General features: G+C 34.3%; 1 protein-coding gene across 23 annotated transcripts in view; it reads right to left on the reverse strand.

The window, feature by feature from the left end:
* Positions 1–24,127, reverse strand: part of PPFIA2 (PTPRF interacting protein alpha 2) — a 469,116-nt gene that overhangs the window by 53,397 nt on the left and 391,592 nt on the right. For all 23 annotated transcript variants that reach the window (XM_038558539.1, XM_038558538.1, XM_038558557.1 and 20 more), the window contains 5 exons: positions 22,797–23,034; positions 19,147–19,176; positions 15,914–16,044; positions 13,835–13,989; positions 4,244–4,337 (listed from right to left, as the gene is read on the reverse strand). In XM_038558539.1, the coding sequence (XP_038414467.1) occupies positions 4,244–4,337; positions 13,835–13,989; positions 15,914–16,044; positions 19,147–19,176; positions 22,797–23,034 (648 nt within the window). The remainder of the gene's footprint in view (positions 1–4,243; positions 4,338–13,834; positions 13,990–15,913; positions 16,045–19,146; positions 19,177–22,796; positions 23,035–24,127) is intronic.

The following is a 24,127-nucleotide window of genomic DNA, read 5'->3' on the forward strand; positions in this document are numbered from 1 at the left end:
TTGACATTTTGATCTCTAATTGCTAGACTCCTTTGTCTATCATCAAATAGGTTTTAAACTAAAGCAAAGAACAGAGTTTCTATTATTGGGTCCTAAGAGACCCACATCTAAACCCTAAGGAAAATTTGGGGAATTAAAGAACATTTAGAAATTCAGCACTGAATAATCTATATAATTGGTGAAGCAATATGTTGTATACCTGAAATTAATATAATACTGTATGTTAATTATACTTTAATAAAAATATACAAAACAAGAAGAAATTGACATTTTTGATGGGCCAGACCATGTAAGTTTGTGGCCTTGCAATAGTTTCTATCATGCCACACAGTTACCTTTTGCAGTTGTGTGGTTGGCTTTAGTTGGCCATCTTGAGCAAGTAGTTATAGATCTTAGATTAAAACATTGGCTAGAAGGCAGCCCGGGTGGCTCAGTGGTTTAGTGTCACCTTTAGCCCAAGGCGTGAGCCTGGAGACCCAGGATCAAGTCCCATGTTGGGCTCCCTGCATGGAGCTTGCTTCTCCCTCTGCCTGTGTCTCTGCCCCTCTGTGTGTGTGTGTGTGTGTCTCACGAATAAGTAAATAAATTAATTTAAAAAAAAAAAACATTGGCTAGAGAGCTAAGAAGGAGGAATGAGTTCTTCAAGATCAGGGTGACCAGTATAAAAGGGGGGAGGTGAAATTCTCAGGCCCCATTCCTTATAATGTGAATGTTAGAAATGCAGATGCCTTCTACTATGTGTTAAGTCAGAGAAGGTGCCTGGAGTCCAGTGCAATCAAACAAAGGATGATGGACAAGATCTCAAAGAGCTGTGACACTCCAGAAGGAGCCCACATCAAGAAAGCTAGGAGAATCACAGTTTTAATGTGGAGAGAATGTACTGAGAATAATAAGTGACTCAGTCTTTAGGATTAGGAGAGCTATACCATGAGGCTACAGAAAAACTATTCAAATTTTAATGGGGGAAGACGAGAAGTTAATGTGAAGTACTTGAAGAATTATTAGAGGAGTTTCAATTTGACACAATATTTGTAGGTATGAACTATACACTATATAAACCTGTTGAGGCAATTAATGTAGTTAAAGGTTTAAAAGAAGGAAGAGCAAATATATGGCATAGTAAAAATAAACCAGGCAGGACAACTGTAGATTGACTTCAGGCCTAGGTAAGATGGTGCTCCGATGGAATAGCACCTGTGTGATAATATCCAACTCAGGAAGGGAAAGGTTGACAAGATCCTCTTGAACAGTGAGTGCTTTAGAAGATCCAGTATTGTACTATTCCTATGCCTTATCATAGGAAAATAACCAGAAATAGAAGAAAAAAACAAATGCCTACCTCACAAAGCAAAGTAAAAGTAGAATGAGGTAGGGACACAGATGCAGTAAGCTGTTCTAACCTATGTGTGTTTGATTTGCTGGATGGTAAATGCGCCTCAAATTAGACCTTAGCTGGGGACTGCCAACATTACAAATTTCTGAACTTTGCAAGAATTTGGAATATCTTGAAAGCTGTTCTCTGAAAGTATCTCCCACATATGGTTTTTTAAAAAATGTGTCATAACTAACTTCTTGAGATAAGATTTCTCTCAATTAAATTTAAATTCACAGATTGTTAACTGTAGATACCTGATATGCTAGTAAGTTGAAAATAGGGTTTTTCCTTAGCTCTGCTTTCCCCACGGAGACTAATGAAGCTCTGGTATAAATTTTGGGATAGTGAACATAGGTCTAACCTAAGTACTTTGTCCTGGAAACATCATTTGGCTTAGACAATGGATAGAACATAAAGAAATAACTATTAGGAAGCCATAGTCATTGCAATTATGCACATAAACCTATAGTGTTCAATATTTTGAAAGAAATTGCTCCATTTTGCTATGTTGAAAATGTACTTGAATTTTTTTCTCCATCTTGAAAGACCAATAAACATGAAATAATTTATCTTGTCTATCTTATAAAACTCATTACATGAAGACACTTCCCTCTGGTAATCCAGAAACCAAGGCATAGTGTCATCCAAGCCCTGAGTAAGTGTTAGCACTTATATATGTCTCATAAATACTGGTTACATATTTATACTCATGAGGTTCTTGCCATGGAATAATCAATAATAAGAGAAATACTTCTGTCCTTCCATTAATCAACCCTGACTTGCTTTGTTGGATCATTTTTAACCCAAATACCACTATCCCTAGGAAGTAATTGTACTGAGAAATATTACCTTTTATCATATCCTAGAATGTTCTTAATAACTTTTTTAACATTAAGACAAGTATTTTATTTAGTGCATTTTAAAATTATATTTCGCCAAAACGTATTACAAAATAAAACTGAAAGGTTAAGTATAGTAAAATCTTCAAACTAAGTCTAGAACTAAAATAGGTTTCTGACTATGAGGGTAGTTAGGATTGAGAAACAATTCCATAAAATTAACATTAAGTCAATCCAACAGTGTTTAAAATAATTATAGATAAGTTTTAAATATATTAGTCTTAAAATCACTACATGATTTGAATATTTAACTTTAGTAACTGTTGACAAAGACATTTAACTTGGATCCATTAACAACCAATGAAATACGTTGTCTGCCTCGTTATCACCCTTATAAGCAATGTAAAAACTGGTTAAATTGCCATTATATGTAAATATTTCATTGTAGGAAAAATAAAAATTAATTTTAAGTGAAATAAATCAAGTTCATTAGCTAGACTGGGTTTTAATTACTCTTATTCCTCTAGACATATTTTAAATAAATAAAATTGGAAGTTCTTTAGACTTGAAATAAGTTTTAAAAAACCTATCTAAAGAGAAGATTTCTTAGAGGAATTTTTTCTCAAAAAATAGCCACAAAATTGAATAAAGTATTCCTTGATAGTAATAAATAAAATTAAGAGAGTTTGAACAGATTGTGAAAATATTTGATTATATTTTTGAGTGATCAGTAATATAAGAAGAAATATTCACCACTATTGAATACAACTATTTGGTTGCATTCAAGAAATAATGCTCTCAAGGTCACTTCTTTATTTCTGCACAGTGTTTCTATTAAATTTGATGCATATATACTACATATATATATAATTTTAATAAGTAGAAAATTAATGAAATAATGAAGGTAGTGAGCTCCTCTACAACTTGCAAGTCTGTATATATATATAATTTTAATAAGTAGAAAATTAATGAAATAATGAGGGTAGTGAGCTCCTCTACAACTTGCAAGTCTGTATTTTCTCATTACTAGTAAACATCTATAAAGCAAATGAGAAGGCAAAAATATGAAGTCAATTGATTATGCCAAACACTATAATCATATAAGCATACCTGTTACAATAATGGTGACTAGAGCAATGAATGTTATTTCATAGGAAAAAAGGTAAACATGAAGATTACAAACACGATGTAATACATATCTGAGTGGGGGAGGGAGAGGAAAAGGAGTAAACAACCAAAAGATTCTGGAATAGAAGAAATCCTTTGGCTTTTAGAGAACATGTTCTATAGGTACTATTTCATCACTGAAAATGCTACTTTGTATTTTAAAAATATGTTATTTATGGACCCACTAGCTTTCTAACAGCTGCTGAGACTCAAAATTTGCCAATTTTGCAAGTCATTTAAATGTTCCATATTACATGTGAATGAAAAGATACACTATCAGTTTCCTGACAGATGCAAAACAATCTGCTCTGGGTCTAAAATAAGTTTATGTTCAATCAGTCAAAGAAATATTCTCCTTTTAAATACTCCAAGTAGAGAGGAGGTTCTTTAATTGCTGTGAGAGGAAACACAAAGTTGGATGGTATATGTTCTCATTTTATCAGACCAGTTCAGTCCTGGATTCAGCATCAAATAGATTATTATATTACTTATGAGGCTACATTTAAATATTTTAAATATTTACGAGTTTTGCAATAAATGTGTCAGTCTCTTAGAAGAAACCATCTATTTCTATTACAGGCCAAAGACGTGTCTACCTATCTCACGCAGCCCCTCAAGAGAATTAGGAAATGCCAGGGCTTGGACTAGGTTATGGTTTCTCTAGTGAAATGATCTTATTAAGGCACCAGTGACAAATTTTGTTACTGTTTTCATAATTGAGTTTAGCAAGTCGTTTTAAGGACTACAAGGACAATGGTGGCCTTAGTCTGTTGTTTCCAACTACTGCCTTTTCAGTTCCCCACAAGTAATAAAGAGCAAGTCAAAGCTAGAAAAAAAGGAAGAAGAAAATCTCCAAACCTACTTTTTCTTCAGTCTTCTGTCCTTCTCAGCTTGAGTTCCAAGTTTGCCTAACCCCAGGGACTCCTGAGCTGCAGCTTCTGTCTCCATGAAGCCTCCTGTGAAGAAGCAACTATTGGCATTAGGTTGCATACATTAGGTCAATGCTGAAAAGAAATTTTTAAAAGTTATTTGCTCAATCCTTCAGTATCAGATATTCCTTTGCTTTTTTAGATTGTCTTTATATTTCCAACTCAATGCCCATAAAATGGGATGGGGACATAAATGAACCCACAGTGGTAGAATGAAAAGAAAGAGTACGTATTAGCCTACTACTCAATTGCACCCAGCAGCAACATAATACATCATAAATACATGGACAAATAGAGTCTGCAGGCTGTCCACTTCTCTTCTTACAAAAAAACAAGAGCAAATATGGGTATAGTGCGTGAGAGTTTTCTTTCAACATTTGAAAAATTTGCCATATTTTATATATAATGGGATAAATGATAGCCCAATGAACCCAATAAGGTGCATGTCAATTCCAAGTCAAGGGAATGCAGAGGCATTTGCTGACTTCTAAAGATTTTTTCCTATCTTGCTTCTGGAATCCTCTCTTCCTCACCTGGCTAACTTCTATACTCTTTAATGTAATATTTACTTCCAGAACTTCACATGTTCTGGGAGCTTTTCTTTTGTCTTGTAAACTTTATAATTATATCTGGAAAAAACTATGTGTTCAAAACATCTTGGGAAGAATTGCTTTTACTCGGCAAGTCACAGATTATTTAGTGTAGTGTCATTTTAGAGAAGTATGTTGGGCATCAAACACAGAACTACACATTTTACAATGCAATTATTTCATTCAGGATCCATAAGCACATAATTAATTCATAAATTCTTGTGACAATTGAAAAATGAGAACTTAATACTGGGCTCTGTTTTCTCTTTGCTATTTCCTATATGTAAAAAAAAAAACCATGAAGTCAAGGTAAAACGAAAAAATGTTCACTATTTTTAAGTGGATTAAGGTATACATATTTTTTTAAATGGAAGGGATTTAAAGTCCAAGATAAGCTCAAGATAAGGTAGAAAGATTTAGGCTAATACTACCTCTTACAAAGGCTACACACACACATGCCACCAATATATCAATAAATACAATTATTAAACACAATTTTTGCTATTCTGTTACTTTAATTTTCCAACCTCACATTTGCAGGGCTTGGACTAGGTTATGGTTTCTCTAGTGAAATGATCTTATTAGGCACCATGACAAATTTTGTTACTGTTTTCATAATTTAGTGAACAATTTATAATACTTGATGCTATTAATTCTGGAGCATTGGTATAAATGTTAATCTCATAGCCTAGTAACTCTGTTACTGAACTGTAAAATTGTAACAAAGTCCTCCTCTTTAATTGAAAACACATTGATTGCTGTCTGGATCTAATCAATAATTTTGAGTTTGGGGACCAACATTTATTTTATTTAATTATGCACATGTGGAATCAACACTTAAATAACTTTTTGTATTATGAAAGAATTTCGTTGTTGGTACCATTAGGAGAACCATCCACTAGTTGACTAAAGGAGTCTTGGGGGTCGTTTTTAAATGTGAGATTTTCCATTTATGCACAGTGAGTGAATATTTTCATTTTATGTCTCTCTTCAGTGTACTTGCCTTACTGTATATCCATAAATTACTATTCACAGTCTGAAAATAACAATAAAATTGTTCTCTTGAAATGGAAATAGAAATGAATGACTCACTCAAAAATTACAAAATTCTTGATTAGTCCAGATGGGGACATAGAGATTGATGAAGTAGACCCATTAAATAAACAAGACATTTCAACCACCAAGTGGTTGTATGAATCAGGGTTTTTATTTTTTCTGAGCAAACAAGAACATGTAAATTATGATTTAAAATTTTTTCTAAGAATCCAACATTTTAATTAGCAAAAACAACATTTTTTTTAAATGAAAGCTGTAGGAGAGAAATAAAGAAATCTCTACAAGAATATTGTGAGTCAAATCTAAAGCAGATATTAGATTTTGCTTGTCATAAATAAAGCTATAAAAAATAAAAAGCATGAGGAGCTTGGAAATACTTTCAATACTTCAAAATCTAATATCCTTTGGACAGAGCACTTAATAGAGAATTACAGCTACATCTGTTTCAAAATGCCAATAGAAAAGAACACTTCTGGCCATAGGAGATAAAATTAAAGTATCACATGTAGGACAATGGCCTTAAACAGAAGCAAAAGTCTAAACATGTGCATGTTTTTAGACCAATTAAAACATTTCTGGAGGAGAACCTTCTTTCATTGAACTGATCCAGCAAAGTTCAGGTTCCAGCTCTTGGTAAGAATAGTTCCAGCCAAACCAGCTTATGAACTCTTACTCTATGGATGATCATCTAACTCTGGGAAGAGCCTGCCAGTTGATGGTGGGTTCATATAGCTGTGTGGACTTTAGGAATATCCATCTGTCTGCCTATACCAATGTTTTATTCACTAGTCATACAAAGCTATGAAGCACTTGATATGTGGCTGGTCCAAATTAAATGTTGCAGTATAAAACACACATATGATTTTTAACACATAATGCAAAAAAAAAAGAATATAAGGTATCTAATAATTTTATATTGATTGCATGTTGAAATGTTCTAATATATTAACTTAAATAAAATAATTATTGAAATTTATCTCACTGGTCTCTTTTTACTTTTCTTGATGTAGCAACTAGAAAATTAAAAATTATATGTGACTCACATTTGTGGCTTGAATTATATTTCTGTTGGACAGCTCTCTATATACTGATGGTTTAAACTGGAGACAGTACCAATCTCCAGAAGGAATATGAATATATGCGTATGTTGTAATGGGGAGGGAGGCATATTTTCAGATGTCGACGTGACTGCAAAAGGCAACTGATACATATTGTGCAGAAAATCCTTTAGTGTGTCCTTAAAGTGGCAAGAGTGCCCCTAATATGAAACACTAGCCTGTGGAAGTTAGGGGTTATTCACTTTCTGAGAGGTTCATTAGGAATATGAAGAAAGCATCATTAATTCCCCACCCTCTCAGAGCATAATGTACTCAGGTATCGAAGATGTGAATTTCATGATTCGATGGATTACTCACATAATAAGTTGCTTATCACTTTGTCAGTGACCACCCAGTAGTTGTGCGGGCAAATGCCCAAGTCAAAATCCTTGCCTCATTGAAGTTCTCCGGGGTAGCCCTAAGTGCACTTACTTTGGCAAGGTCTTTGAGGAGTTGGAATTGTTGGGCACAGGACCACTTCTAGGACGTGAGGGTCCCACTCAAGTATTTTTTTTTTACTAGATCATTTTCTACATAAACATTTTGAGTAACTCCAAGTTAGTCGAACAATAATCTAGTGGTCCCAAATCATACAATATCATTCCACACAGTGGGAATGAATGATTCACTTGTCAGATCACCCTCCTGAACCAGAGTTGGGCCACTGGCCCAGAACAACCTCATGGGTGTGAGTCTCTAGGCACCCTGGGATCTATCTGGTTGACTGCAAGCATGGGGAAGAGAGTCAGGGTATACTCTGAAGAGGAGAAACAGGGACTCAAATCCAGATAGCACTGCCTCCCTGATTTGTCCCAGAGTCTGAAAAGGTTAAAAAAAAAAAATCAGTGCTTCTGGTGATTGGACACACACTGCTTCAAATCTTGGCTAGGACGTCCTGCACAGAGAGCATTGCCAGCCGCAGCCTCTCCTAGGCACCAGAGAGGGATAATAGAAAATTCCAAGGAAGGTGCTGCAAAGCATAGACCCAAGCCAAGGAATTCAGTAAAGGACCCTCATATACTTGGATCTATGAATGGTGCTGGTTGGAGCTATCTTCTCATCTGGGCTGTGAGGGCAAATATATCTATGTAGCTTGGACCTCAGATTCCTTTCAAAATAATTTCATGTTGGCCCTTGAGGTACAGTCTGTAGGAATTTCTAGCTGAAACCCACATTGCAAGGTCTGTACCTCTCTCCCCCTTTGTCCAACAGAGGTCCCTGCTCTTGTATTAAAGAAGGGAGCTCCAGCTCCAGAGAGATTAAGACTGCAAACTGTTGCCCAGTGCTGGCTTCATCTTTTCTTTCATCGGACCTCTCTTTAGTATTGATCCATAGCATTCACTTGGATTTGAATAAATGGTTACTTATTTCTCTATATCTCTTTATCTGTGAGATAAAATGCAGCAGACACAAGGCCCGGCTCATAAAGGGTATAAACTAGGGCATAAATGCACTTATAATTGAAGCCAATTAGTGCTTTCTTCAAAGAAAGGCCCTTTCACTATCCAGAGTATGAGTCATCTGTAATTGACACTTTGTGGAACTCATATTGTATCTGTTGGCTCCAGAGCATCTAAGAACAATGTGAATTTTGGGGCAAAGGCCCACAATTTCAGGCCATCCAAATTTCATGTGTAGATAGGTGCTTTTGCTAAATAATCTTGGTGTGATATCGATGCTATGTTGTTCATTACGAAGATATTTTCCTCATTATGCTAATTACAGTAAATCAATGAGTTTGGGCAACTGTAAGGCAACCTGGCAGATGACCATAGAGGAAAGAGAACTGCAATTTAGCAGGCAAAGAAATCGCTTGGAAATATACTGCTTTTCATGTGCATTTCAAGGAAATTCATAAGAGTAGCTTTTATTTATTTATATATTTACATATTTTTTCCTCAATGATACATGCATTTTATACATCCAAAATTGGGGACAGTGTTCAAATTCAATATATTTTTCTGCTTTTATGTTTTTTTTTTTTTTTTTCCATAGCTTTGTCACATTTGTTCTATTGGATCAATTTTCCATTCTTGGAAATCTCTTCTTTGATTTCTGGTCACCTCTCTTACAATATCTGTCAATGGCCTCTTTTCTTTATCCTTTTCATTCAGTGTTAACATCAGCTAGGATAGTCATGTGTGTTCTGTTCTTTTCTTTGTAGTTTCTTTATTATGACTGGGGTTCTCTAAAGACCTGGGAGAGCCCGGTGTTTCCCAGGTAGTAAACCAAAGAATGTGTAAAGATCATATGGAAAGATATTTTGGACTGTCCATAACTCAGTTTTTGGGATAGTTTTTAGGGATAACTCTATTTTTTTTCTCCTTTGTGTTTCTGATTCACATCAGTAATCCATAAATCAGATACCTGTGCTACTGAAATATTCATGTCAAGTGACTGGGGATGTACTGACCAAAGACAGAGTGAGTCCTAATTATGCCACCAGAAACCTTGATCCAAGGTGGCATCACTCCACTCATTAGCACTATAATAGGATTATTCAACCAGTGATAAGCCCCACTGAATTTTTCCATCACCCAGACCCCATTTTGACATCTTGTCCACAGGGATTCCATGAGTCACAGCTCACCCACTGCCTTTCCTGTTCTGTAACTGAGTAACTTTGTCAAAAAAACAAACGAGTGTCATCTGACATGGCTATTTTTAACAGAGTTTAATTTGCTTTGCTTCAAAATAGGTTAATGCCTTCAGAAAGAATTAAAAGGCAAGCCAGTCAGGATTCCATCAGTTGATGTACAATCTTAAATCGTAGGGTTCAAAACCCCTGTCCCTAGTTATCCTGGTAGGACAGACAATGTAGCACGTAAAATTTTTCTGGGTCAGGAACGTACTGAAGGCTTTGTTATGTTTTGTTTAAAATAAAAGGTTACATGTGTTTATGTATTTTATCTTACTAAACTGAAAGTTTCCTGATGCCAACAGTTATGCTTTAGACATTGTACTAAAGTCCATGGTTGGTACTCTACACTTAAGAGTAGCTCAACATAAGCTTATTCACTCAAAGTAGGAAGACAAATGATTTTGGAGTATCTGTGTGTTCTTCTTTCCCCTCAAAATCTCAACCCTGCTGGGTTTCAATTCCCTTTTGTTAATGCTTCTTTTCTGGGTAAAATCTTTGTCTTTGACAGACAAAAGCAGAAACGAATTTTTGAATAGTTCCACTTATTTGCATATTCTGTTCGCATAAGGCAAACCTTACTTTTATTCATTTTCTTTAAATTTTAGAATTTCTAAACAAAAATAGTAAGAGGATTTTATAAGTTGCCTTTTGGTCTGGGTAGTTTTTCCAATCAACAGTTTATTTGGGACTAGCAGCCTTCTGACATTGATTCCTATCTATCATTTGTTATACATACAGCTTTGGCACCAAAGTCTTTCAAAATACGTTTTTAGGAAGAGGTCTCTTATCTCAGATATCCTGTTTCTTCCTTAAGTTTACATCATAATAAATACTACTGTGAGTGTGTTACCATCCTCTTGAACTGTTTGTATAGCATCTATCCTTCATTGTCCTAACTGATCTTCTATGTTGGTTAGGACTAAAATTGTTTCTAGAATTTTAGCAGTAGTTGTGTGGAAGTCAGGCTGTGTAGGTAATAAAGTGACTGCAGATGAGAATGTGAAAATAATAATTGTGGACAATTCACTTAAGCTTGGATATTAGGGGTAGGGGAAAGATAAGTCAACATCTAAGGAAGATGGTTAGGCTTAAGACTCTCTCTCCCTTTGCCCCTCTCCCTTGCTTATTTTCTATAAATAAATAAACAAACAAACTTCTGGAATAAACCAATTTTGTTTGGTTTCTGTTAGCTTTGTTCAAATGTTTTTTTGATGTGTCACTTCCTTTGCGCTTTGGGGTTTCCATGTTTATATAGCCTCTGCTACTAACACATTTGAAAAAATGATTACTTGAATATTCAGTTTGATTCACCATGGATAGCAGCTTTTAATGCAGTCACACTGACTGATCCATCATATCTGAAGTTTATCTTATAATCCTAGCTTTCCAGACTGTTATATAATGCAAACAACACTCCCTTTACCAATATTCTCCTCTGTGAATTACTAAGAATTTCTCCTTTGTTCTGATGGAACTAAGTGAACATGTTCATACTTTTGTTTAGACAGCTTTCTTCCTACATACCATATTTCATTTAGAGGCCTCTAGCATAGCTACATGCCGATTACTTTTCTTTCTTTGAGCTTATGAGCTAAATCTTTAAGATTTCAGAATCTTAGGACGTGGTCCAAAATTTCAAATTTGGTTCTTTGACACCATCATCACTCTACCATTGCTCCCAGTTGCATCTTTCTTTCTTTCTTTCTTTTTTTTTTTTTTTTTCTATTTCTATTCTCATTGGTAGAAGATAGAACATTGCCAGTGCCTATGTCTGAATTTTCCAGATCAAGATACTAAAATCATAACCATGAGAGGTGCTTCCTTAGTTTCTTCTGATGCATAAATCAGCATGATGAGGTAGTAGCCCCTGGATTTGATAAGTTTTCACAGTCTTCCCTTTATAACCAGGGATACACCTTCCAAGACAAAGATAGACCTGAGTCCATAGCCCTCAACCAAAGTACCAGTGTTACCATGTATCATATTCTTTTGGTAAATATATGGTTTCTTTCAACCTACTTGTTCTGTATTTTCTTCTTACTTACTCAACTCTTATTTCCAATAAAGATTTTCTATTTTTGGCTTCTCCAGGAGCTTTGATTCACCTTCAGCACAGCTTCTATATAGCACCAGACGTACAGATTTTTATCATTGTCCTCCTCATCAGTATTGTAGTCCCTAGCACGCTGCTGACTCTGGCTTTGTCTATACTGTATCTCTGTTGTTCTTTAGAGCAAAACAAAATTGCTCAGAGCTCAGAATTCTTCCTGGGGTGATGCCATGATCCCCAACAACTATTGTTAGTTTTCAACTTGGATGGAGTTGATCAGAAAGTAATTGTCATTGATTCCCTTTGTATCTGGTCTGACATAGAGCCACACAGTCACTGAAAATGGGTAATAAGGTTTCTAGAAGAATCTATAGTTTCCCAGACTTTAAATTATATCTTGGATACCTTGATTTTTAAAGAATATTGTTGGCAAAATTTCTGATTCAGTTACTGCCCATCAAAGTTAAATACAAAAGAAAAATAGAAAAACATCCATGAGAGAAAGGCAATTAAACATATTTTAAAAGGGAAAAGTAAATTATAGATCCTAAAATGAACATCTACATTGAAATGGGAATAAATAAAATTACTACATTAGCAAAATAAATATTTTAAAATAACTATCCTATTGTGAAATATACTGTAATTTATTTGAAATGACAATTTGGTAAGATTATAAACAGCTGTCAAATAAAAAAACAACAACAATGCTTTGGCATGTATACTTGATATTCAAAAAAGAATCCTCTTTTATATTCTTTCCTTATGCAGTAATTTTTTTACAGGTTAAGGAGTTTGTCTCCTGAGAAACAGAAATTCAAAGAGGATTTAATTCACCTGCTGAGTAACATTTAATCACACAGCTGGTTGGACATCAATTTCCCACGGCTTCTTATGCTTTGTATTTACATTATGGAAGTTGGGAGAGGTTTTTTTGAATATAATACATTTGTAAAATAAATATTATTCTCAGAAATTCTTTTGGTGCCAAGACAGGACAGTAAGGCTGGGAGTTGAAGCATTACTTGTTAAGCAATTATTCCTTTATTTGGAAACCTAAAGAAAGTATAAGAAATTCATATCATTCTGTTCAGCATTTACTGTTAGAGGTAGAAGCTAAATATTTTCCCAATAATTTAACTATAGTTCTAAGTTAAAGAGTAAAAGATGGAAAAAAGAAGATGCAATCACAAATAACCAATATGATGAAAAAAGATTTCAGAAGAAAAAATAAATATATAGGAAGACACACACAAGGCAGGTTTATATATCATCATTTTAGGAATTTTACAAATACTTTTTGTTTCAGACAATTATAAATATGTGTGTCTGTCCATACATCCATCTATCCCTCTATCCATCCCTCACCTATCTATGTACATATGTGAATATATTTACCTAGGGTCATTTCAAATGTACTTATCTATATTTTTATGCAATTGGTGACTGATGATAACTAACTAACACAATCCCTATTGCCCTATTCCATCCTGTCTCCTTACCTACATACTGTAGAGTTTGTTTGTGGAAAGCCATGTTAGCTCTAACCAAAGAAATCCTGTACTCTTTTCCCCCTGCACACCATAATTCTTCATTTTGACTGAAAAACGATATTTTGAATTTTTTTATAGGTATCTCAATTTTTTCAGGAGAAAAGCCTTTATAGATATCAGTCCCTTAAGTGGCAGTAGGCTCAGTGGCTTTAAAATGATTCTGAAACACTGACACTAGAATAAATTTCTCAGTTCTGCAAATTATGAAGACATTGTTTACTCATCAATAAATAAGAATAACAGTAATAACACTTGCCTCATAGGACTTTGTGTCTATCACAGAGTCAGCATTAAATAAATTCTAGCTATTGTTATTCAGGGAAATTTAAAGGACTGTACGTTTTTCAATATTCTTCCCTTGTAGGTTTTGTCAAACATTATTCGGTTAAATTGAATTTACAGAGCTGACTGCAAAAGAAAGTTTGTCAGGTAGAAAAAAGAAGAAATGCCAAGATGAGAAATGAAATGAAAACCAGATGGACCGTCAGAAGTGACCAAAATGAGTGGCAGCGGAAAGTGAAACACATGCACACTTACGGAGCTGCCCAAGTCGGGCTTTTTCTTTTTTACCAAACAGACGTCCTATTGAAGACTTGATTCCCTTCTTCTTGGGGGCTTTGTGAAGAGAGTCTTGGCTGCTATTGGCACTGCCAAGCCCAAGGCTTTCTGGCTCAAGGGAGGCAGACAAACTACTGCAAAACACAAAAGAGAGCAGACTGCTCGTCCCACAAGGTACACAAGACTTGTTCCTTTATAAAGGGACAAACGGAAGAACACTTATTTTCTCCCTTTCCTCCCACATTTGCTCTTAAGCATATTGAAGTTTGGTTTCCTTGAGCCTCCAAATTTTCTCTAGAAAAGATTATTTTTGTTCTAAGTGTTTTTCCCTCTAGTTTTCATACAACCTCAAATGAATCAATGGACATAGGTTGGATTCTTAATTGGATGTTGAATGACCTTCTGTTATTTAGCATGGGACCCTCTCTCTATTTCCTTCTCAGTTTATGTTTTTTTTTTTTTTGTCATAAACATAATGACCTCTGACAAGACATTTAAATTTAACTAACAATGACATTTAGGTGCTATTTCAGCCCACATCTTTACTGGGTTTTCTTCTACCTGTCTTTCTTTCAGTTGTGGAATCTAATTCATTTAATTTTAAATCTTCTAGGTAGGAATTAAAAGCAAATTATCTTATACTCTCATGATCACTTCATGTTTTTTTCTTATAGCTCTCAGGTATTCTGTTAGGTACATGATAAACTGAAATGAAACCAAGCAGTTACTTGGGGTTCCATTTCTGGTCGATGTGGCCGACAATGTATTAATAGAAGAGGTTCAACATATATTGCTATCTATTCCATAGCTGTTAATTTGACAACACCATGATGAATTGCTTGACTTATTTATCCTAATAAAAGAGTTCACATTCTCTAAACTCTAAACCTCCAAACCGATAGCTTTCACATATTAAAATATAATTCACTCTTTTCTTGGAGGGTGAAAGCATATATTTTGAAACTGGAATGACTGTTTTTTTCCACATTAGAAATTAAAAATAAATAAGACAGAAAGAAAAAAATGCCTGCCAGCACAGAAAGCTCTATTTTCAGATATATTTGCTATAAAACACATACTATTTAGAAGATAGATTCTTACATAAAATATTAACGCTGAGTCATGTTCACTTATATCAATTACGTGTCTAGAGATGCTGCAATTGATAAGACTGTAAAAGACCATATATTTAAGATGTGAAAGGCACACTTAGATTTCTTTATACTATTAATAATTATAGAGATCTGCTTGTGATTTTGTAGGCAGACAGAAAGGACCATAGGATGAGTTATTATGAAAAATGAGTATTGGGCAGCCCCAGTAGTGCAGCGGTTTAGCGCCGCCTGCAGCCCGGGGCGTGGTCCTGGAGACCCGGGATCAAGTCCCACATCAGGCTCTCTGTGTGGTGCCTGCTTCTTCCTCTGCCTGTGTCTCTGCCTCTCTCTCTCTCTCTCTGTCTCTATGAATAAATAAAATAAAATCTTAAAAAAAAAAAGAGTATTATCCCTTACTTTTTCTTTTAATATTTTGGCAAATATACTCTTTTTTTTCCCTTAAAAACTTCTGCCTGAGTAGCTGTTATAGCTGGCAGCACCAGCATCTGGAGGATGGTATACATACCTGTCTTGTAAAAGCAAATGAAATGCAATTATGGACTCTTGAGACCTCAATTATTCTTACCCTTAAACCAAATTTATAGTCCTTTCCTAGAATCCCTTATGCTTTTTGTTATTCTTCCTAATAAGTCCTTCCATTAGCCTGACTTGAATAGGAAATATCCACTAAATACAGGAAAGTTAATCTCATCTAAATTGGTTAGTAATCATAGCACAAATACACAGTTAGTTTTAAAACTAAAAGTTTGATCTCAGAATGCAAACTATTTTTTCACAACTGATGTTGAGCAGAGGGAGCTGGGTAATTAATACTCTATTGGATAGTTAGAGCTCAAGTCAAATTTCTCATATAAATTTTAAGCAGTCTATTTGACAACCCTGAAGATAAAGAGGAATGGTTTCAGGAGAGCATGCCTTGTGCTGTGTGCTGGGAGATTCATACCTTCGGGCATCATTGTGGTAGGAGGAGGGAAGGGTGTGAGTCATCCTGACGGCTCTAGGGGTAGGGGGAGGAGAAGTTTCACATTTAATTGTTGCTTTATCCTCCCGACCATCTTCTTCCACCACTGCAATCTAGAAGCAAAAACAATACAATCAGATGAACTCTTTCTAGATCTCAACTGAAATTGGTGAAAATGGAGAATCATTAAACAAGACTATATGGGTAATTATAATACAAAAACAAAACCAAAAACTTGGTACAGATTGGTCTTACACATCTAAATCACATTATTGAAGAGTGTAGGTTTCGTAACTGTTTAAATGTGAAGACACTCTAGGTAGAAAAAAAAAAAAACAAGGACACATTGCACAAAAACATATTTCAGAGTAAATAAACACGATAGATCAATACCCAGGGACTATGAAAACCTATCCTGGAATCCATTTCAATATATCAGGAATGTAAATGCTTTACAAAAATTACTGAATTTGAGCTAATTCACTAAAAAGAAGCATGCAAAGTCAGGTTACCATTACATGGATATCTTTTAAGTAGATTTTGAAGTGAGATGAGAAGGTGGCAAAAATACAAATTTACCAGATAAACTGCATTAAATCAGGCTAATGCAATGTGTTCCAGACGTATAAAAAAATGAGTGGCAGTTTATTTGAAAAAAAAATCTTTCTAAAGTAAGGATTACAAAAGGTAAGAATATAATTCTTACAAATTGTTTCATTTCACTCTCTCTCATGGGAAGGGAAGGGATTTCTTTAAAGAATTTAGTTCAGAATCCAGAACAATTCAGGATACTATAGATTTTGTCAGAAAGAGACATCTAAAACTGCATTACAGTAAGACTTTTCAACAATCGAGTTGATTGTAAAGAGGTATTTTTTTACAACAACCCTGCATTTTTTTTTTTCATGGCATCACTGCATTAAAATACATACACATAGAGAGAAGGATTGAGGAAAGCATAGTTAGAAGATACAGTTCTGGAAGTTCTGGGGACAAAAAAGTTAGCGATACGGCTATAGCAAAAATTTTACAGCTGTGTTCTCATCCTATGGCCACATAATGTCTTGCTTTGTTTCTATGTTAAGCTCTTCCGCATAAATGTGTTTATACATGATATACGATGAAGACTTCATGCACTGGAGAAAGTTAATGAAATTGTTTGACTGGGCTTTTGTCATCCAAGCCTGGATAGCTTGTAAGAGTTTATGTAGGCACGTTTATAGGATTTCCTCTCTCCATTTCAATGAGCATAGTGCCACCAGAAGAATCTTTTTTTCAAGAACTACTTTCAGCATGATGTTAATACTATGGAATACTCTTTCTAAACCCACAACTCATCTAAATTCATAAAATGCATTTCTGAAGTCTTCCTAATATGTGCTTATGTCTTCACAGTCCCAGGATTTAGCCATAATTGTTTCCTACGATTATTTCCGCTAAGCCTGACCTTTCTGCTTCCAGATTTTTTTCCCCGGCAACACCTACAATGCCTTATTCTCTCCACACTGCCAAACTAAACCAACTTCCCAAATACCAGATTTTAAAAACATCATACACAAACTGTCTGAATCATGCTTAGAGCTTACACTGTATAAATAAAGTAGAGGAAAAAGGATTTCAATTCTGGTTTCTCTTATTTGTTAAATGACATGTGCTAATTGCTTACCTTCTCTAGGACAAAATTTCCTCATCAATAAAATGGATGTGATAATACTTATCTTAATGTGTTCTTTTGAAGGCAAGTGGAATCATACCAAGTAACTCCTTAGCCTGATATACAATTTTTAGTTTGTGGTCTTCTTTCCATGGCCTACCTTTCTTAACCATTTCTTCTGAATTCCCTGAGCCTGCATTTCTGTATGGGACCTTCCTTTGTAACTTTTTTTTCTTATATCCACTAAACTTCTTTTACATTCATCATCTACTCAGGTCTTTCTATATTCCCAATATAATTGTTTCAAGTGGTAGAGGAAGTCAAAGAGACAAATAATAAGAACTTTATGCAGGGTAAATTTGACAGTTGAGAACCAACTGGTGGTATCAAGGAGAAGATGCTCTAGGAAGATAGATGATAACTCAAGAAAAAAATTCCATCAATCTAAACCACACAACTATAATATAGATTTCTTTAATTTAAAAAAGACAAAAGAAAAACAAATAGTTTCCTGGTTCCTGACGTGTCTGGACATAGTCTGACTATCACATCTTGATGATGCTAAAAATAGATCTATGCACTGGATAGTGGGTTGAATCTCTGAAATCTTTCCCATCTGATATTTCATGAGTCTGAGCTCTGCTGTTCTCAATTATCTAACAAGATATCATATTGTGAATCAGAACTGGAGTCAATTTTGTTTCTCATTTCCAATATTTATTCCACTTATGTCACACCAAACAGGAAAGCAGTGTATTAATTATATTTTTAAATTTCTGTACTCTTGATGCTCTGGCATCTGGTGTCTTGCAGATCCAGAACAGAATGCTCCTCCCAGGGCCAGCTAATTGCTAGAGATAGCAAACTACTTCCCTGGAGTGTGCCTTGCATGTGCACATCAATCAGTCTGGACCCGTACACCAAGTCATATTCTCTATGGCTGTTACGCTTCAGGAGGTAATATTCCTCTGTCTTAACCATTCCAGGCCAGGAAGCAGACAACCAGAGATGGCCTCTCTACCTACAGCCTCCCGACATGACTAAAACTAGTCAATCCTAAGCCTGCTCACCCTGCCTTGCCTTTCCAACAGAAACCACAATGAAACTTCTACTCATCTTCTCTTCTAGCTCTTTCTTCCTCAGGAGGACCTACGCTGGTACCTCCCTTTGCCTCTGCATAGCATGGCATGCCCCCTCCTCTTGGGAAGTGTAACAAGCTATCTTTTCATTGGCAGTGGTCTTCTCTTCTATTGGTCTCACATACCTGAATTCCAAAAGCCTACATTTAAAAATAAGCAACATTGTTCTAACATTGACAATAAACAATCTAATTCTAGGATATTTACACCAAATAATCTAATCATTACTCTAGAAAGCATAAACAATTTTATTTTGAGGTATTTGCTCTTATAATCATATTTATACAGTTCGATAATACTTAAATGCTTTTAATATTTTTTAAGGTTAATAAAATAGTTCAACTAAAGGGAATATCATTTTAAAGTTTTCATAGAAAAAAACAATATTCAACTAGTAATCATATAAAAGATATTTACAGTACCTTTCTCCGATGTTTCCTTAGATCACTTGGCTGTGATTGGCAATAATAAAAGCAACATAAAACAGAACTAATTAATGAGTACCATTTGACCATGTTAAAATTTAAATAGTATTCTATAACTTGACTGCTTTGTTTTTTCATTCTACTGTTTTCTAAATAAATGTCCTTAACCCTTATAAAAGGAACCCTCCTGAGAGTGACTACAGAGAGGGAACTTCTTAGATGGAATGGGTGGGGAGCATGTCTACATGATGAGGTCAAGCATATGTGCATGATATCTGACACATGGAACCCTAGGGAATATGAAGCATATATGGGGTGATCTAGCCAGAAATAAATATGGGATTATATCCTCCTAAGAAAACATAAGTGGGAATGAAGGAGATTATACATGAATGAAGAACCGATGCCCATATATGGAGTTTATAAACATTCTCTTTTGCCCTATCTATGCAGAGTCTTGGTCCTTGATGCTGTTCCTCACATATCTCATATTTCCTGGCATCCTAACAAATCTCTCATTCCCAAATGCCAAAAGCTCTGGCTTCAGTATAACATGTTTTTAAGGCTGCTGTTTTCTTGTCAATGTGCTTTTACAGAATTTTTTAAAAAGTTAATTCTTTCTGATTTCAGATGAACCTTATTTACATATTATCTTTGTTAATTTTGCTTGTGTAAGTAAAATAATTTTATTCCATTTTAGTTACATTTACATTTATATATTTTTTATGTTATTGAAAAATTGTATGATTTATTCCACTCGATATTCTAACTAGATATTGGTAGTTTTGTTCTTTATGCTTACAGATTTGTGGTGAACTGAAAGTAAATAAAAGCACATTCTATAATCAGGACAAATAACAATTCTTGCAAAACATATAAACAAACACAATATGAAGGAATATAATATCTTTTCAGTCTCTGCTTTTCTGTCCCTAAAATTTTTCACTTTTCTCTGAATATGCAAACACAGATTACATCCAACAAAATTATGCCCACCAATATTTTCTCCAGGTAAAAGAAAATCTGCTTGTCTTTCACTGTAGCAGTGGTGAATTTAACGATAAAGTTTTATTATGTGATAAGGACTTCTTGGATTTCATTTCTTGTTTTTCTGAGTCAGATATGGGACATTTTAAGTACTTTTTTTTACCTTCAGGAAATGCTTTAAATATGTTTAAGTACTCTAATTACAATACAATAATCTTCATTTACCACTGATTTATTTATGACTAACTGCTCAAAAATGCATGAAAGCTGTGGCATCTTTTTCATATATATACAAACATCATGTCTAAATGATTAGAAATACATTATTTTATTAGTATAAAATAATAACACTACTAAGGGTTATGATACTAATGTTTACGGAAATACTTTTAAAAGAGCAAAACACTATGTTGCAAAAATGTAAGGAAGAACAGCAGGACAGAAATAATAATAATAATAATAATAATAATAATAATAAAGCTTCCTTGCCTTGAATGCTAAATTAATTGCTCTGTGCTACAAGATTCTTACTGTAGCTTTGATAATAAGCAAGTCATCAATACATGTAGCAAATATCAACAGAAACTAAGCCAGAGACAATACCCTGTTTAGTTAATAAAGTCAGATTGATGGTTCCTAGATTTCTATAATAAGCAAATTATAATGTAGCTCAGTATACTGGGTACATCTTAGTACATTGGCTAAAAGTTGGTGCTGTGTCTAGGTGGGGTCAGTTCTGATTAGATGTCCTTTCTCCTGACTGGGCATTGTCTATGATGTCTATTTTAAAAATATTTTAATATCAAGTCTGGAAATGAGCACGGAATAGAGGACTCAATGACTTAAGAAAGTAAATGTTTCCTTTTTTTTTTTTTAATTTTGTCATTTCTCTTTTATATAAGTTGACTTTATTGTATGGAAGTCCATAATCGTAAAGAGTTTAAATATGAAAAATGCTGCCACACCATAAAAATAGTTTTCTGTTTCAATTCTCAATTGTAAAATTGAAGAAAAAACATATTTAATTTACATGCATAACAAATTTTGTGAAAATAAAATTTAAAAAAGAATCCATAAGGTACTTTTCCCTAGAAGTGAGAGTATTTTATATACATATAAAATGTCTTGGGCAGCCCAGGTGGCTCAGCGGTTTAGCGCCTGCCTTCCGCCCAAGGCATGATCCTGGAGACCTGGGATCGAGTCCCACATCGGGCTCCCTGCATGGAGCCTGCTTCTCCCTCTACCTGTGTCTCTGCCTCTCTCTCTGTGTCTCTCATGAATAAATAAATAAAATCTTTTTAAAAAATAAAATGTCTTTATAAATATGTGCATATATGTGCATTTATATAAATCAATTCCAATGAAAAGAATTTTTACAATTTATTAGCTATAATACACATTATTGCAACATATTTATGCAAGATATCATTTAGAAAATGAATTAAGTTTTTTGTTCAGATGTTCTACATACATACAGAAAAACACAGATATAGATATTGTGACACATTTATAGTAGCTTCACAGCCTTTAGGCTATATTTAGAAACACTATATACACTTCATATTCTTCCGTAGTATCATTAATTTCTCCTCCATTTGTTATATTTTTGCTAGTTTTACAGTGTATAATATAAACTATTATTTCATTGATTTGTTTTTAGTTAATTTCTATCCTCAAACTCATTTTTAGTTAAAATTTTATTGTTTTAATAGTATAGTTTTAATATTCACTATAAAAATAGAATTTTGCTTCCAAAAATAGTTCAGAATATTTAAGTCTTCATTACTGTCATTTAAATATATACCCAGGTAATTACAAAAAAAGGACAGAATAGTACATGCTTTTGTGTCAGTAAATTTGAAGAAAAATCTGGTTCCACTTATTGTGTTGAACATGAGCTATTCACTCACGCTCTCAGATCCTAGGTACCTCTACTCATTGTTGCAGTGATACCCTCAGACTTATAGATGTTATCATCAGAATTAAGTGACTAAACATTATACCATTTAGTAGTCATTCCCATCATTTTTTCTAAAGGTTTCTCTATATTATTTCTAGCAAAGGGCACTATGATTTTCTCTCAGTTAGGTTCAGGGTACCTCCTAATTTAGGTTTCCAACTTTTAATCCCAAATATAAAAATAAATGACATAAAGAATTAAAGAATAAAGAAGGGTAAACATGTCGACATGAAATTCTAAAACAAAATTAGGAAATTGCACTATTATTTTTGATGGTTTTTCTTATTAAAATTATATTATCTATATTTAAAATGTTAACTTTACATGTTGTTCTATTGAACCAAATATACTAATTTTTTTGTGATTTATTGCATTAAAAATAAAATACCCAGTCACAATTTATTTCATCAAGATATCATCAGTAAAAATTTACTTAATACTTTAAGTCATTCTGCTGTGATATTTAGATTGCTGCTCTTCTATTTACTTATCATGTGACCTTAGAAAAGGACACCTTTGTAGGCTACATTTGCTCATCTCATAATGGGATTAATAGTTGCACCTACTACATATGGATGCTGTGAAAAAAAAGAAAAAAACATAAAAACCAAAGAAGGTCCTTAGAATAAACACCCAGTAAGTATCAGCTAATGAACCATTAAACCTAATGGGGGCAAATATTCTGTGTACATCATCATACCAGTGTCATGACTCCCATCCGATCCATTTCCCTGGCAGGACTCCGAGGGGTGAGCTTTGGCGTTGAGTGTCCACTCGGAGGAGATGAACTGGCCAGCGAAGAAGCTGTAACCGAGGCAGTGATGGTGGTACCTGGGTGGACCCTTGCTAAATTCAGGCCTTCCAGGCTCACACTAGCCACTCTATTCTCAATTTCTTCAGCGCGTAACTCCGTAGATTCTTTTTCTTCCTGAATTAGCCTGAAAGATACAGCTTAATTTGGATCCATTTCATGCTGCTAAGATAGTAATTGGAATTCACATAAATAAATGAATAAATAACCCTGTGAACATTTTACATCCTTTTCTTGAAGGCAGTATAACTTTCAATAAATTCTGGAGACTTTCTGGCTGAAATTTAGAAAATCCTTTGTTTTTTCAAATGATGTACAATTACTCCCCACTTTTAGTTTAACTCTTTCTGTACTACCTCTTGCTAAAACTTTTTTTTTTTTCCCACCTGCTAACCCTTTTAAAACCTTGCCTGCCTAGATCATTTGCCAAAGGCAGGCGCCAAACCGCTGCGCCACCCAGGGATCCCCTGCCTAGATCATTTCTGCTGCTAATCCTTTTTTTTTTCTGCCACTCATCCTAATCTTACAGCTGAAATGAGGTGTCATTGAATGAAAATTTTAGAAACTCAGGTCCCAACAAAGATTTTGAATTTTACCTCCTACCTGACGAAAAAGTACAGTTGACAGAACCTTCAATGAATGGTCATTCATAATTATCATTTGGTCAAATAAAACTTTGAGACTTTTTTTTTAATGCTACCTACTTAGTCAAGTCAACTAAAAAATAAGCAGCAGGCAATGTAATACTATGGAGATGATCTATCCATAGGTAGATAGACACATGCATACATAATTAAAGAAATTGTTTTAACTGTTGCTATTAATCCTTTTTGAGACGACAAAGCACTAATTACTCTTCTTTAAGGAGACGCTTCAAGAATATATATAAATTAGCTATTACAAAGATGCAAAGAACAAAGAGCTTCAGTTGGGTTGCAATATGTTATTTTTTTAATAATATCTTATTTAAGTTGAGTGTATACACATTTTGTATATGGTTATAATGAAACTATGTACCAGTAGTTGATTTAAGAAATCGAGATTAGTAACCTCCTCTTAGTTTCCTCTTAACCACAAATGGCTTATTGTGATCTCCTATGATATATAGTCCTTAATTCTAAGGTTATGATCATGGCAAAGTTTTCTTTCTGCATATTCACTTTGGAAACCAGTCTTGTAGTTTCTTATAAAACTAAATATACTCTTACCATATCATCCAG

Source organism: Canis lupus, chromosome 15, assembly GCF_011100685.1.
Source record: "Canis lupus familiaris isolate Mischka breed German Shepherd chromosome 15, alternate assembly UU_Cfam_GSD_1.0, whole genome shotgun sequence".
NCBI classification, from domain to species: Eukaryota; Metazoa; Chordata; class Mammalia; order Carnivora; family Canidae; genus Canis; species Canis lupus.